This window comes from Loxodonta africana, chromosome 21 (assembly GCF_030014295.1).
Source record: "Loxodonta africana isolate mLoxAfr1 chromosome 21, mLoxAfr1.hap2, whole genome shotgun sequence".
NCBI lineage: Eukaryota > Metazoa > Chordata > Mammalia > Proboscidea > Elephantidae > Loxodonta > Loxodonta africana.
The window spans coordinates 59457905-59472178 of record NC_087362.1 but is presented as its reverse complement, the minus strand read 5'-3'; the positions used below and the strand labels follow the sequence as shown (position 1 = coordinate 59472178).

The 14274-nt window shown below is 47.0% G+C and overlaps 1 protein-coding gene across 1 annotated transcript; it reads left to right on the top strand.

The window, feature by feature from the left end:
• The first annotated feature begins 27 nt into the window (after nucleotides 1-27).
• Nucleotides 28-13037, top strand: COQ9 (coenzyme Q9). Its single transcript, XM_003416286.4, has 9 exons — nucleotides 28-114; nucleotides 3110-3278; nucleotides 4510-4645; nucleotides 8105-8247; nucleotides 8488-8572; nucleotides 10075-10179; nucleotides 11482-11637; nucleotides 11974-12027; nucleotides 12367-13037. The coding sequence occupies exons 1-9, from the start codon at nucleotides 42-44 to the stop codon at nucleotides 12400-12402; spliced, it is 957 nt and encodes a 318-aa protein (XP_003416334.1). The 5' UTR covers nucleotides 28-41; the 3' UTR covers nucleotides 12403-13037.
• The last annotated feature ends 1237 nt before the right edge of the window (nucleotides 13038-14274 follow it).

The window sequence follows — 14274 nt, the reverse complement described above, 5'->3', positions numbered from 1 at the left end:
GTCATCATCGGCGACGCCGCGGAGGCGTGCCCGCTTCCAAGATGGCGGCGGCGGCGGTGTCTGGTTTGCTCGGCCGGGCGGGCTGGAGGTTCCTGCAGCTGCAGTGCCGGCCCGGTGAGGGGGCGGCCGAGTCGGGGAACGGGGAGGAGCGGGAAGGGGGCACGAGGCCGATCTGGGCTGTGCACGGGGCGAAGAGGCCGCCGTGGCGGCCCGCGAACAAGGTGAGGTGAAGGACATCTGCTTGGGGCCGCCGGCGTAACTGTCACAGGCTTGACTGGCTGCCTAGCGGGGCTTCGGCCCCCAGCTTCGTGCTGTCAGGGGCAAGAGCAGAAGCGTAGGCCCTGTCATTTCCGTTTTATAGAATTAACAGAGTCCCAAAGAGAGCTGGGGGTGCCTGCTCTCTCGGGGTCCCATAGCTCGTCGGTTGCGGAACCGGCAGACGCAGACCAAGCTTCTTAACTTCAAACTTACTGTCCAGGACCACTCGAGGTACAAAGTTGGAAACAGCCAGGGAGCGCCTAGTCCAGTGTTTCTCAAATGTTAGTCATTTCCCACCACTTGACTATTTCTGTGATAGCTTCCTATTATCTGTGTCACTATATATAAAGTCAGGGGCCATGGGGGTGCAAAAGTTAAGGTTAAGTGTTCATCTGCTTAAGAAGGGCCGGCAGTTCGAACCCACCAGCAGTTTCGTGGGAGAAAAGACCTGACGATCTCCTCCTGCCTAGGAAACCCTGTGGGGCAGTTCTACTCTGTCACATAAGGCCCCTATGAGTTGGAATCAACAGAGGGCACGTAACAACATTTATATCTTTATTTGTATATCTGAGGTTTTGAAAATATAGACACTTGCTTAAAAGAGAAGACGTTTTATCACTACCATGAATGGAAAACCAGTGTCACCCATAAATATTTCCCTTTCTCATGAACTACAGTGGTTCCGAAATCCTAATTTGGGACCTTCCCCCTTAATTTCAACATTTTATGAATATTTGCTTCAGTTTCTTTGTGTTGTTGTTTGGTGCCATCAAGTTGGTTCCAACTCATAGCGATCCTATCTACAACAAAACGAAACACTGCCTGGTCCTGCGCCATCCTCACAATTGTTGCTGTGTTTGAGTCCATTGTTGCAGCCACTGTGTCAGTCCATCTAGTTGAGGGTCTTCCTCTTTTTCACTGACCCTCTACTTGACCAAGCATGACGAATAATAGTTTCTTTGTACATATGCTTAAATATTGATATTTTTACACATACTGTTTTGTGTTCTTTCTTTTCAAAATCATTATTCCCTGAGTTATTCCATGGATTCTCAAAAATGAATCCCCTTTTGTTGTTTTCATACAAAATCCCAAACTAAATATGTTTAATAAAAGTAATGCCTATAACCCAGCAAATCCATTCCTAGCTGTTTTTCCAAGAGAATAAAGTTGTATGTCCACAAAAAAATTTATACAAGAATGTTCATAGCATGTTTATATATAACATCCAAAAGCTGAAACAGACCAAGAAGCCATCAAGAAGAATAGTATTTCTTAATGAAATAAGAACAAAAAAAAAAACTCTTTCCTGTTCAGTTGATTCCAACTCATGGTGACCCCACATGTTTACAGAATAGAACCGCTCCGTAGAGTTTTCTTGGCTGTAACCTTTATGGGAGCAGATTGCCAGGCCTTTTATCCGCAGTGGCACTGGGTGGGTTTGAACCGCCAACCTTTAGGTTAGGAGACCAGAAAAAACCATTTGTACCACCCAGGCTCCTAATGGAATACTTGCTGTTTGCTGTCAAGTCAATTCCGACAATAGCTACGCTGTGTGACAGAGTAGGGTTTTCTAGGCTGTAATTCCTGTGGGAGCATATCGTCAGGTCTTTTTTCCCACTACTTGATGATAAAAAGTAATGATCTACTGATTTATGCAAAAATATGGATTAATCTCAAAAATATACTAGGCAAAAAAGTGCATACCCGATGATTGTGTTTACATGAAGTTCTAGGACAGGCGAAAGTAATCTAGGGGGAAAAAATTCACAACAGTGTAGGGTGGAAACTGGGGAGGGGTGTGAGAGAACTTTCTGGGGTGATGGTAATGCCCTAGAGAGGGGCTCAGGATACTCAAGTATATACATTTGTCAAAATTTATATATACATTTGTCAGAACGTATATAATTCTGTCAAAACTTATGGTACACTTAAGAATTGTGCGTTTCATTGTGTATAAATGCCACCTCAATAAAAGAACCATAAAGAAATATTGAACTCTGGTTAATGATATACATGCTAAAGTATTTAGGGATGAAGAATACTGAGGTCTGTAAAAAATGCAGAGCCCTGGTGGCACAGTGGTTAAGAGTTTGGCTGCTAACCAAAAGGTCTGCCGTTCGAATCCACCAGCCGGTCCTTGGAAACCCTGTGGGGCAGTTCTATTCTGTCCTATAGCTTTGTTATGGGTCAGAATCAACTCAGTGGCAACGGGTAACAAATGCATCAAAGAATGAGATGAAGGATATGATGGATAGATGTGTAGCATTTAGGTGGTAGACACGCAGGTGGTCATTCCACGATTCTTTCAACTTGCCTGTATGTTTGAAAATTTCTACAGTAAAATGTTGGGAAAGAAAAAAAATAGTATTGGTCTATGCTTAGGAAAGCCCTTTCATAAAGTAAGTAGGATGTCACAAATGTTGCAGATAAGAAAGCAGGTAAAGATGAGAACCTGTCCAGTGCCCTTGCCATAGTATATAAATGTGCAATGTTTTCTAGGTACTTTCATTTTTTGCTTGGGCCTCAAACACTCCCATTGAGCAAGTAGAGATTATCTGCAGATTTTAAAATCATGCATATTGGGTTGAAATGGTTTGTCCATTAGTACACAACTAATAAATGGTAGAAAGAGGCCTAGAAGCCAAGCACTTACCACTTTGGCCACCACACTATGTTCCAAGGTTGCCAGTTTATCTGAGATTTTCGTGTGGGAACTTAACAGTTAGATAAGTGGTTCTGGAGTAGACTCTGCCCTGCTTTTCCTCCTCCCCATCCTTATACCATGCTGGGTCTCAAAGGTTCTTCTCAGGGAAGTGGCCATCACTGAGCAGCCCAGCTTCTGTTTCAGTGTTCTACCGCAGACCACCTCCGGTGCCACGTGCCTTCCATGCTTCAGCTGTGCGGCTAAGGCCTGCAGATGAGCAGAAGCAGCAAAGTCCCCCGCCTTTATCTGCGCAGCCCTCTGAGACACGAGGAACAGAAGGACCCAACCCAGAGTCTTCTCATTCACCCCCCAGGTAAGCACCAGAAACCCCAGTCCACCCATTTCTGGCTACTTTTCAGCCTTGGGTGTTTCTATTCCTCCCTCCCTACTTCCTCTCTCCTCTCCACCCCTCCTCCTTCCCCTCGTTGTTTTCAAGGCTGTCTTTGTTTTTATTAAAAGCAGTGTCTGTACATCCTAAAATATCTAAATCAGAGGAGAACACAGAAATTTTAAAAATTACTGGAAATCACAAACCCAGAGAAAACCCTGCGTATATTTTGGTGAATATCCTTTTAGATGTTTCTTGAAGCATATTTCATACATAAATACATGTATATAATAAGTGATTAATTATACTATACACTACACACACTGTTCCAGAACTTTTTTTTTTCTTTTTTACCCAACAGTACATTTTGAACATCTTTCAAACTCTATGTTATTTTAATGGCTTTCAAAGCCTACGTAATTTTAACATTCTAGCAAATAAATGGCTGTATTAAAATTTATTTACTCTATCTTTATTGACAAATATTTAGATTTTCTTCACTGGCATGAAAAACAATGTGATAATCTTAGACTTGGGAGGACTAGGTCAAAGGATATGCACATTTAGCGTTATGATCTATATGTGGGGCCAAACTACCCTCCAGAAAGGTAAAAGTAATTTACGTTTCTATTAGATTTTTTTTCTTCTCAGTGCCGGCCTTAAGAAGCTCTCTCTAGGCTTGAAATTAGTGTTTATCATCATTTTTCTGGTTTCTTGATTAAAGTACTTTTTATTTCAATTCAACAAATAGTTTTTGAGAATCTGCTATGTGCCAAGGGAGCCTGGTGGCGTGATGGTTAAGTGCTCAGCTGCTAAATTGAAAGGTCGGTGGTTTGAACCTATCAGCTGCTCCAGGGGAGAAAGACCTGGTAAACTGCTTCTGAAAGGATTACAGCCTAGGAAACCCTGGAGGGCAGTTCTCTGTCCTGTAGGGTTGCTCTGAGTCGGAATCGACTTAATGGCACACAGCAACTTGGAGCATTTACCTTTGCACCACGTGACCTCCCCAACCACTGGATTCCTTCTCAGTGACTATGTGAGCGAAGAAGGCTAGTACCATTTTTACCCTGTTGGCATTAAAACATTACTGACACAAAAGCTTAGAGGAGACACAGAGTCTTTGGTTTTTGGTCAGGCACATTTTGCATGCCAGCTGTAGGCAGTGAGATGAGGTGTGCTGGGCTCTGTCCCCATGTCTCTGGGATTTGGGTCTCAGGTACACAGACCAGGGTGGCGAGGAGGAAGAGGACTATGAGAGTGAGGAGCAGCTACAGCACCGCATCTTGACGGCAGCCCTGGAGTTCGTGCCCGCCCACGGGTGGACGGCAGAGGCCATCGCAGAAGGAGCCAAGGTGTGTCTAGGCAAGGGCAGGGCAGCGTGACCAAGGCCAGCCAGGAGGGAGTTGCACCAGGCAGAGCAGAGGGCCTCTTTCCAGCCCAGCTCTGACCCCTTGAGGCTACAGGATTTTCTGGGTTTTTTAAATTTCTTTGTTTTTCCCAATAGGGTGGAAACAGCTTCCTTATTACTAATATAAAAGAAATGCACCATGAAGTTAGTTCTTGGGAATTAGGTTCTAAAAGCAGTCCATTAGGCAAGAATTGTTTGTGGTCAAAACCGTCACATTTCATTGACTCTAAGATGCCAATACATAAGAAGTACCAGCATCACTAGAAAAGCAAAAATACTGCCCATTAGACTATGGCGCATCATCTGTGTACAACTCACACTGATTGTTTAAAGTGGAAAAAAAAGTACACCTTACAAGTGATGAAATACAGTGTCTGAAAACCTCCAAGCAGGCACCTCCGTGGAGGCCAACACGTGCTGTTGTTTCCCAGTAAGTTCAACTGTCAGCTTTTCCTCCATTAGCAGAACAAACTGCTGCTTTAGACTAAGTGATCAGCTCGTGTTTAGGCCAGAGATGTAACAGGATTATTTGGAAAATACGATTATACTGAGTATTCTGTGGTTATCTGGCTTGTTTTTCACTTTGCATATCTCCATTCATCATAGCTACCTACTACCTATTATAGTTACTTGATGTCAATTAATAAACAACATGAGCTGTTTCCAATTTTTTAGAATTATAAACATATTTGTATAACACATTTGAGCACATTTCTGATTAGCTTTTTAGGACAAATTCTGAGAAGTGGAATGGCTCTTTCAGGACCAGTCAGGATTCAGTCAGGAGACAGAAGCCACACCAGTTGTTCGAATAGAGAGACTGTAGTAGAAAGAATTGCTAACTAGGTATAAAATTGGTACCCAGGTAACTGAAAGGATAGAAATAAAACTCTAAGATATCATGGAGGTAGCAACTGCAGCAAGCAGCTCCCATCTTCAGAGTTAAGGGAGCAAAGGCAGGAGTTGAATTATTAAATCTAGAAGCTTGGAGGAGGAGCCCTGGTGGCACAGGGGTTAAACGCTCAGCTGCTAACCAAAAGGTTGGAACCTACCAGCTGCTCCGTGGGAGAAAGATGTGGCAGTCTGCTTCCTTAAAGCCTTGGAGGCAGTTCTGCTCTGTGCTATAGGGTTTCTATGAGTCGGAATCCAGTCGACAGCGCTGGGTAGAAGCTTGGATGAGAGTTCCTGTGGAGGGGAGACTCTGGTCTCTGAGGTAGAGCAGCTACGCAGCTGGCGCTGGTGTCTCTAAGTGTGGAGGAAAGGCCTCCTGGGGCTGGTACCCAGATCTCTGAGGAAGGGCCTTGGCCTCTGGTACTGGTGAATGGTTGGTGAGGGAGGACGAGGCAGCAGTGGGTTCATGAACCTGGTTCTGTAAATGCTGGGAAGGCTGCAAGCTGGATTCACAGCTGCTGCCAGGATAAAGATACATTGCAGAGGTGATGTTCACAGGGACCACAGCAGACAGGAGGTAAACAGGAAGGAGCATGTTCCTTCTTCCTCCTCCAGCCTTGCAGTCTCTCCTGTCCACCGTATTGGCAGACCCTCATATGGAGCCAGCAATGCGGTTTGCAGAGTCCCAGCCCCTGCATCAGAATGCAGAGCACGGAAGAGCAGGCTTGGATCTGAGCGACAGTAACTTCATGCCTTTCCCAGAGACCATACGCCTACTCCTCACTTATCGACTGTCTTGTTATCCAACATTTTGCATTTACAACAATAGTAAAAAATTTACTGTCTGACTGTTCTGCACACTAACAACATATGTCCGGCAGTAACGAATCCCAGGGTGCAAGGTGAGGGTAACGCTGGCTGTGATGGTTAAGGTTATGTGTCAGCTTGGCTAGGACTTGATTCTCAGTGGTTTGGCAGTTATGTAGCGATGTAATTTGGCAGTTGTGTAGTGATGCAGTTCCTCCATTTTGTGATCTGATATGGTCACCCTCCTTTTTCACGTAACACCAGCTTTGGCATAATGACCTGGTCTTTGGAACCTAACCCATGTCAGTAAGTGAGGGATGGGTGTATATATTTTTGAAGGTCTTGTTACGTACATATTGGAGGCAGTATAGCATGGTGGTTAAGTGCTTTACCTCAGCTTCCTCATCTGTAAAATGTGGGTGATAGTACTTACACACCTGATAGAGCTGTGAGGATTCGGTGAGATAGTGTATGTAAAGTGCTTAGCAAGGTGCCTGGCACACAGTAAGCACACAATAACCGTTACTGTTGCTGCCACTGCAACTCCTTTGTCATAGTTCATTTTACCAAATTGCCCTCCAGAAAGGCTGTGTGCTTCTGTGAAAGAAGAGATTGTTTCCCCACCCCCGATAATGGGTGTTGTTTTTGTTGTTAGGTGCCGTTGAGTTGGTTATGACTCATAGTGACCCCATGTGACAGACTAGAACTGCCTCATAGGATTTTCTAGGCTGTAATCTTTATGGGAGCAGATCACCAGGTATCCCTCCTGCAGAGCCACTGGATGGGTTTGAACCTCCAGCCTTTCAGTTAGCAGCCGACTGCTTAACCACTGCACCACCAGGGCCCCTTCAACAATGGGTATTTATGTTTAATTTGTTGTTGCTCCTTTCCTGCGCCACCCCCTCTACCGTCAGGGTTCGCCTCCTGTAGATGCTCTGTGATTCTGTGTGTCAGGAATAGCAGAGGGTCCTCTAAGCTTTGTGAACGCCTTGACAACTCATTGAGAAAACTTTGTTGCTGTTTGTTTTTAAACAGAGATCCAATTTCCAAGAGATGGAGGTTAAGTGAATTGGTCAGAAAGAGTTATGAGTTCTTTTTAAGTCTTTTTTTCTTCCCGGGACCCTTGCTATCTTAGTTAGGATTCTTTAGGTTGTAAGTGCCAGAAGTTCAGCTCTAACTGGCTTAAGCAAGAGGACATGTTTAGGCCCATTTAATAATAGAAAAGTCTGGAAGTAGTTCTGGCCCAGTGCTCTTAAACCATGCTGCTGAGAATTGCCTCTCTCCATCATCTCTGCTGTGCCTTCCTCTCTGTGAGCTTCGTTCTCAGCAGGAGTTCCCAGGCAGGACTAAAAATGGCTCAGCAGCCCAGCAAGAAGAGAGTACCTCTTTCCCAGTCATGCTATCAGAAGTCCTGAGGCAGGCCCTTAGGGCCTGGACTTAGTCACATACCCATCCCTCAGCTGGTCACTGTGAACTTCAGTTACCCAGCCTGGCTCCTGTGCATGGCACACACAAAGACACTTGATGGGATATGGAGCGACTTGTGGTCCACGTCACCCAAATCACACAGACCAAGAATGAGGAGTGGGGGTGCCCGTTGAATATCAGGCTGCTATTACTAGAAGAGGGCGCCAGTGATGAACGGGCAACAGATGCCCACCACACTTGCCCACTGCTTTCCTGCTTCCTCTCTCTCCTTCTCTAGTCTCTGGGTCTCTCCAGTGCGGCAGCCAGCATGTTCGGGAGTGATGGCAGTGAGCTGATCCTGCATTTTGTGACCCAGTGCAATGCTCGACTCACCCGTCTGCTAGAAGAGGAGCAGAAGCTGGTACAGCTGGGCCGGGCAGAGTGAGTCCTGTGGCATTATTACTCAGGGTGGCAGCTAAGGATTGGTGGACTCAGCAGGGCCAGGAGAGAGTAGCATTGAGCAGCCCTGCTGCTTTGGTGAGACTGAAGCCCAGCACCCTGGCTCTGACAGCTCTAGTCAGGACCGCATCAGAGCTGCTGGGACCTCCGCCCTAGGGCTGAGTAAGCACCGAGCCCATGCCTTTGACCCAGAGACACAGTGTTTTCTTTTCTCTCTTCCAGGAAGAGGAAGACAGACCAGTTCCTGAAGGATGCAGTGGAAACCAGACTGCGAATGCTGATCCCGTACATTGAGCACTGGCCCCGGGTACAGAGTCCAGACCCAGGCCCCAGAGCGACAATAGTATTAGCAGCAAGGATAATATTAATATTTATAGTTCTCAGCACCCTTCACTCAGGACTTTACCCCCCGTTCAGAAGTTAGTTCATTGATCTCCTGGTTCATTAATCATCTGTGTCAGCCCAGGGATACTCAGTGCACTGGGTAGAACTAGGTTTCAAACTTGGGAGTGCCGAAGAAAGTAACTGAGGCATCTGTGTCACAGTTCCTGGAAATGGGAGTGGCCTTGGCTAGGAGATCACAACCTGGGTGGGGTCCTAGTGGCCTGAGTGTATCACCAGGTCTTCAGTGAAGAGGGATCTGTGACAAAGGTTAGAAGAGGCAGAGGACTGAATTGACCATCTTCGTCTCAGTAACTGCCCTATCATGTTCCAGGTCTCAGTGGACTGGGGCTGCATTGTCAGTGTGGTGCTCAGGATTGGAGTATTCATTCCAAGGGCCTTTTCCCCTTCTCTGAAGCTTCCATTTCCCAGCATGTTAACAGTGCTGGGCCATTTTCTCAGTTAAGAAAGTATCAAGCCAAAGTACATCAGAAATGCAAGGGACTCAGGTCATCTGGTGTCCTCTGCTCAGCTGGGAGAGCCTGATGAGTTTGGAGTTCCAATCAATCAACTGACATTTGAACACAGGCTGGGTGCCAGGGGAGTACAGCTGAAAGTCAGGTCCCATCCCCTAGCTGTGCTTGCCCCACTTGGTTTTCAGCCCTGGCCTTGACTCACTCAGTGAGGCCCTCGCCTCACCATAAGAGCAGTGAGAGTGCAGGCATTAGGCCCTGGGCTGCCTTTTTGATTCAGAACAGTGTTTCCTTCTGGGCTGCTTTGCTAAGAGAAGACATTCCAGCCAGGCCAAGACTTCTCTGACCAGCTCCCATAGGCACAGCCGGTGGATTTTAGAATTAGTAACGTGGCCAAAGTTTGTACTCTCAGACCAGGAGAAACTGATGTCCACTAGTGGAGGAGTCTCTGGTTTGCTTTATTGCTTTTGTTAGTTGAAGGTTTTTTGGTTGCAGGCAACAAATCACCTTGAGTTAGCTTAAGCAACAAAAAGGGGAGGAATTTATCATGAGGCTACAGTGGTGCATCAGGGCAGCAATGCCCTAAGCTATGACGGTGGCCTAGAATTTGAACTTGGAAAACCCCAGACTCCCCTCCTGTTTGTTTGTTTCTTCCTGTTACAGAATTGGGTGCCCTCCCTCATCCTCACTCTCAGTACTGTATTCCCATTTCCAAATGCCAGGGATGGAGAATCTGACTGGGCCAGGTTAGGACAGGAATCTGCCCCTGGTTCGCATCAGCTATAGTAAGGGTCAGTAGCTGTCAGGAGCTCACGCCAGTGGGTGGAGATGGTGGGGCTCAGAGAACCAAAGCTGGGCAGGCCCCTTTCTACCTCTGTGGGAGGTGAACTGCCAGCCACCCGTGCTCCCTGGTTACCTGTGTGCGGCACCTATTCTCCTGTCCTTCCCTTCTCAGGCTCTCAGCACCCTCATGCTCCCTCACAACATCCCGGCCAGCCTGAACCTGCTCACCAGCATGGTGGATGAAATGTGGCATTACGCTGGGGACCAGTCCACAGATGTGAGTGCTTTCTGCAGGCCCTTTCTGGGAAAGGCTTGGGCTACGGGAATCCAGTCTCTGCCCTGGGCTGATGCTAAGCATTTCTTCTGGAAGGTTGTGAAATTCATGTGATCACAAGTCCCCTCAGGTGGCCTGCAGTGTCATTTCCATTTTGCAGGGGAGACACCAAGAGACTAAGGTTTGAGGAGGGTCATTCAGCAAGCCAAAGTGCGATCTAGGTCTTCATTCAGGGACCAGCATTCTAGCCACAAAACAGTGATCATCCCTTCTGGCCTACCATGGTGACACAAGGCGTCAGAAGACCTTGTGATTGGTCTGCCTGTTTATAACCACTTTCCTCTTACTCTTGTAAGATTTAGATTCTGCAGCAGAATCTCTCAGGTGTGTCTTTAATGAGGCTGATTTAAAAAAAAAAAAAAAAAAGAATGCCACAGAAACACCCTTGTTTTAAAAAGAAACTCCCTTTCCCCAGCCTCACTTTGCTAAGAGATCAATAAGCTCCTTTAAACAGGCACCAGGAAAGAATCTGACTTGTTAATGCCGTCATCTTTCTGGTAGGAAATTAAAAAAGAAAACGTATCCCATCATAAAAGAAATTAATATGTGATGGTGCTTTGTAGAATCTAGGCTGGGGAGGCAAAGAGATACTCCCACCACCATTATAACAAAGCGCTTTAATAAACTTCACCCATGTGGGAATATACCACCAACTGAGATGGTGGGAAAATGAAATTAGGAAGCAAAGAAATTAAAGGAATAAAACATGGAGCAGCTGAGCGGGAGCTATGAAGAGTAGTTTGCGAGGACAGCCAGAAGTTGTCGAGGGACTTGAACTCTCAGTTCTTCCCAGGTATTCTGATCTGTCGGTGATCCTGGCCCAGCCCTCACTTTACTGAGGAGCACACCAAGGTTTGGTCACAATGGGCTGGGACCCAGGCTTCCTAAGACTTAGCCATTTCACCAGCAGTTACAATGTGGGCTGGGTGTAGCAAAATCACCTGGGGCACTTACTGGACATCCAGATTCCTGGCCTTACTTCAAACCCACTGACTCTAAACACCAAGAGGTTGGGCCTAGGAGCTTACGTTTTTTATTTGCATGTTTACTTGTTCCCGGGTAATTCTGATACCTAGCCAGGTTTGGGAAGGGTAGTATAACTCACATTGTCCAGAGGACCATGTGTGTCCATGAAGGAAAGAAGTAAGGAGGGAGCCCATGAGTCCCCATGGCCTTTGTGGGAACTGCCCCAGACTACAGCCAGCAGTGGTGGTAACCCATCTGCCTGGGTGGTTTCCTTTGCAGTTTAACTGGTACACCCGCCGAGCCGTGCTGGCTGGCATCTACAACACCACGGAGCTGGTGATGATGCAGGACTCCTCCCCAGACTTCGAGGACACTTGGTGCTTCCTGCAAAACCGGATTAATGATGCAATGAACATGGGCCATACTGCCAAGCAGGTAGTTTGGGGCTAGCCATTTAGGAAGTTTCTTCGCTAGATACACCTGTTTTCCTAAGACCACAACTGGTCACCTCCCTGTTGTTCCTTTTTGGCCTCAGCTGATGGCCCTGGGGGACTTCCCAAGGAGCCTGACCAGTTCTTCCTCACATCAGCACTGCTCTGAGGACCAGGCTTTGCCTGTTTCTGATTGTGTGAACCATAGGCTTTTCCGCCAGTAAGCTGGGCCCTGTTGACCCCATCTCTTGGGGCTCGCTGGCCTCCTGATTCATCCTACCTGCCCCACCTTTGAGATTGTGTTGGGGGCTTATGGGAACCTGACTCTGACTCCTTCTAGGTAAAGTCCACTGGAGAGGCACTGGTGCAAGGACTCATGGGTGCAGCTGTGACAGTGAGTATCACCCAGCTCATTCCTGCCCACCCCACCTCACCCCACCCTGACCCTGTGACAGGTACAACATGTGTCACCAACAACAAATTCTGTAGCCTTAAACTGGAAAGCTAATAATAAAATGAACAGTGGTTCAGCCACTCAGCTTCTTGGTCCCAAATACCCCATCTCTCTATTTTGTTACTGGGCCCCAAGAAAAATAGCTGATTCTCAGGGCCCTGGTCTGTCGAGTCACCATATCCTAGCCATGCCTGCCACCTTGAAAACCTACTCTTCCTCACTGGAGTCATAAAAGGAGGGCAGGGCCCTCACTACTCTTTGTTTCCATTATTGTGTTAGCTCAAGAACTTGGCAGGTCTAAACCAGCGCCGGTGAGAAAGAAGGGGTGTCAGCTAGAGCGCCCAGAAGAAAACCAGCAGATATATTTAAAGGGCTTTGCAGAGGATGATGTGCCAGCCACATGTAGAATGTTACTGAGAAAACACTGAAGGACACCTCAGTCACTCCCGCAGCCACCTGGAAACTGCAGAACACTTGATGATACGGTTCTGGCCCAGGACTGGGCCACTTCTTCAGTTTCTAATACCAGGCCAAACCTCCTGATGCCTTTCTGCATTGCAGCTGTGTGGATAAAAAATTTGGATCTCATCCGAGCATTCAAGCCATGGAAACAGCACGTCTCCCTCATGGTCCCACAGGCACCTCGCTCATATCTTAATCGTCCTAGAAATGCTCTCTGAGGCTTCCACCCCAGGGTCAAGGTTTGAAGCCACCACAAGGTAGCACTTGTCCTTACAGCTGTCTTCCCTCTCTGATGTCTTGAGATGCCACACCTGGGAGCCCCTCAGAGAGCTGCCTCACCTGAGACAGGTGCCTGCTGGGCAGTGGTGCTCAGCTTGACCCGAGATGTGATCCCAGGCCTGGCGTTGCATTACACCAGCGTGCATTGCAGGATTATTAGTGAATTTACAGCCTATAAAAATGACAATAAACATGTTCGAAGCAGCTTCCTATTGTGTAGTTAGTTTCTATATGGGCCATGGAGGGTATCCAAGACCCAAGAGAGGCAGCAGTAGCAGTGTTGTGGAAAAGGCTTGAGGCTAGCACCTGGGAGACCTGCACTCTGATCTTGGCATAGCCTAATAACTACTGGGTAATTACGACAACTCTGCCTCTCAGCCAGCTCTCCCCATCAGTAAAATGTCCCAGGGCCTTCCCCCAGACCCTCAGCTGCTCTTGTCTGCCCACCCAGCCACGTCTAGCCATTACAATGAGGCATTATTTAGCTTTCACAATTTTCTCAGCCTCTAAACTGGCTGGACTGCCTTTGCAAGTCTGGTTAGCTGTCTCCTGCTTTGTCCTCTCCTGCCTACGTCTGCTGAGTACTGACGGAGGAAGTCATGAGCTAGTAGCAGTCTCAGCTTTCTTCTTGGGGGCCTTCCACTGGGCCTTTTCTGCACCTCTAGTTCTTTTCATCTCTTAGCACCCTGTCAAGTTCACTGCAGTAGCTGTTCCAAATTTCATTCCAGTCTTTCCTTTATCCTTCATGGCATCCATCTTCACTCAGCAGACAACCTGAAGTCTGACTTGATGGAGAAGAAATAGGTGTGGAACAAGAAACCCCTCAATGCCCTTCCTTTCCTGTCTCAGGAAGAGGTGTCGCTCCTTGCTAAGGCAGACTGCTTTTATCTCCTCTCCTGGTTACTCTTCGTTATGCCCTGTAAATGAAGTCCCTGGCAAATTCTATTTTAGGCCCTCCTCTCTACATGAGTGCTGTGATTCTGAAGGTCGCAGCCACTCCTACCATTTCAGCTGCCACCTTTTTGAGGCCTGTTCAAACCTCTCTGCAGACTGGTTAGGGGACGTTGGTGATTCTTTATTGAGTATATGCCCTGTATGGGGCAAGCTGCTGGGGACTGAGAGTGCAGAAATGAAAAACCCCCTCCCCAGCAACTACACAGAACTGTGGATGATGTATTTTATTAAAGAGTATTGTATTTTTTCCCCAGCATTTTCAGAAGCCAAAATGACATGCATGATTCAGACTTGATAAGGCTGAAAGGGAAAGGGTGTATACCCATTCTTTAAGTACTTGAAAACAGGATTTAATATTAGCAAGGCTGCAAAGAAATAAACCAAAACTAAACCCACTGCTGTCGAGTCGATTCCAACTCATAGCAACCCTATAGGACAGGGTAGAACTGCCCCATAGAGTTTCCAAGAAGCGCCTGGAGGATTTGAACTGTT

Coding starts and splice junctions, on each gene's coding strand:
- COQ9 (XM_003416286.4), top strand. CDS start 42: ATGGCGGCGGCGGCGGTGTCTGGTTTGCTCGGCCGGGCGGGCTGGAGG. Junction 3,279..4,509: donor TCTTCTCATTCACCCCCCAG/GTAAGCACCAGA, acceptor TTTGGGTCTCAG/GTACACAGACCAGGGTGGCG. Junction 8,573..10,074: donor ACATTGAGCACTGGCCCCGG/GTACAGAGTCCA, acceptor TTCCCTTCTCAG/GCTCTCAGCACCCTCATGCT.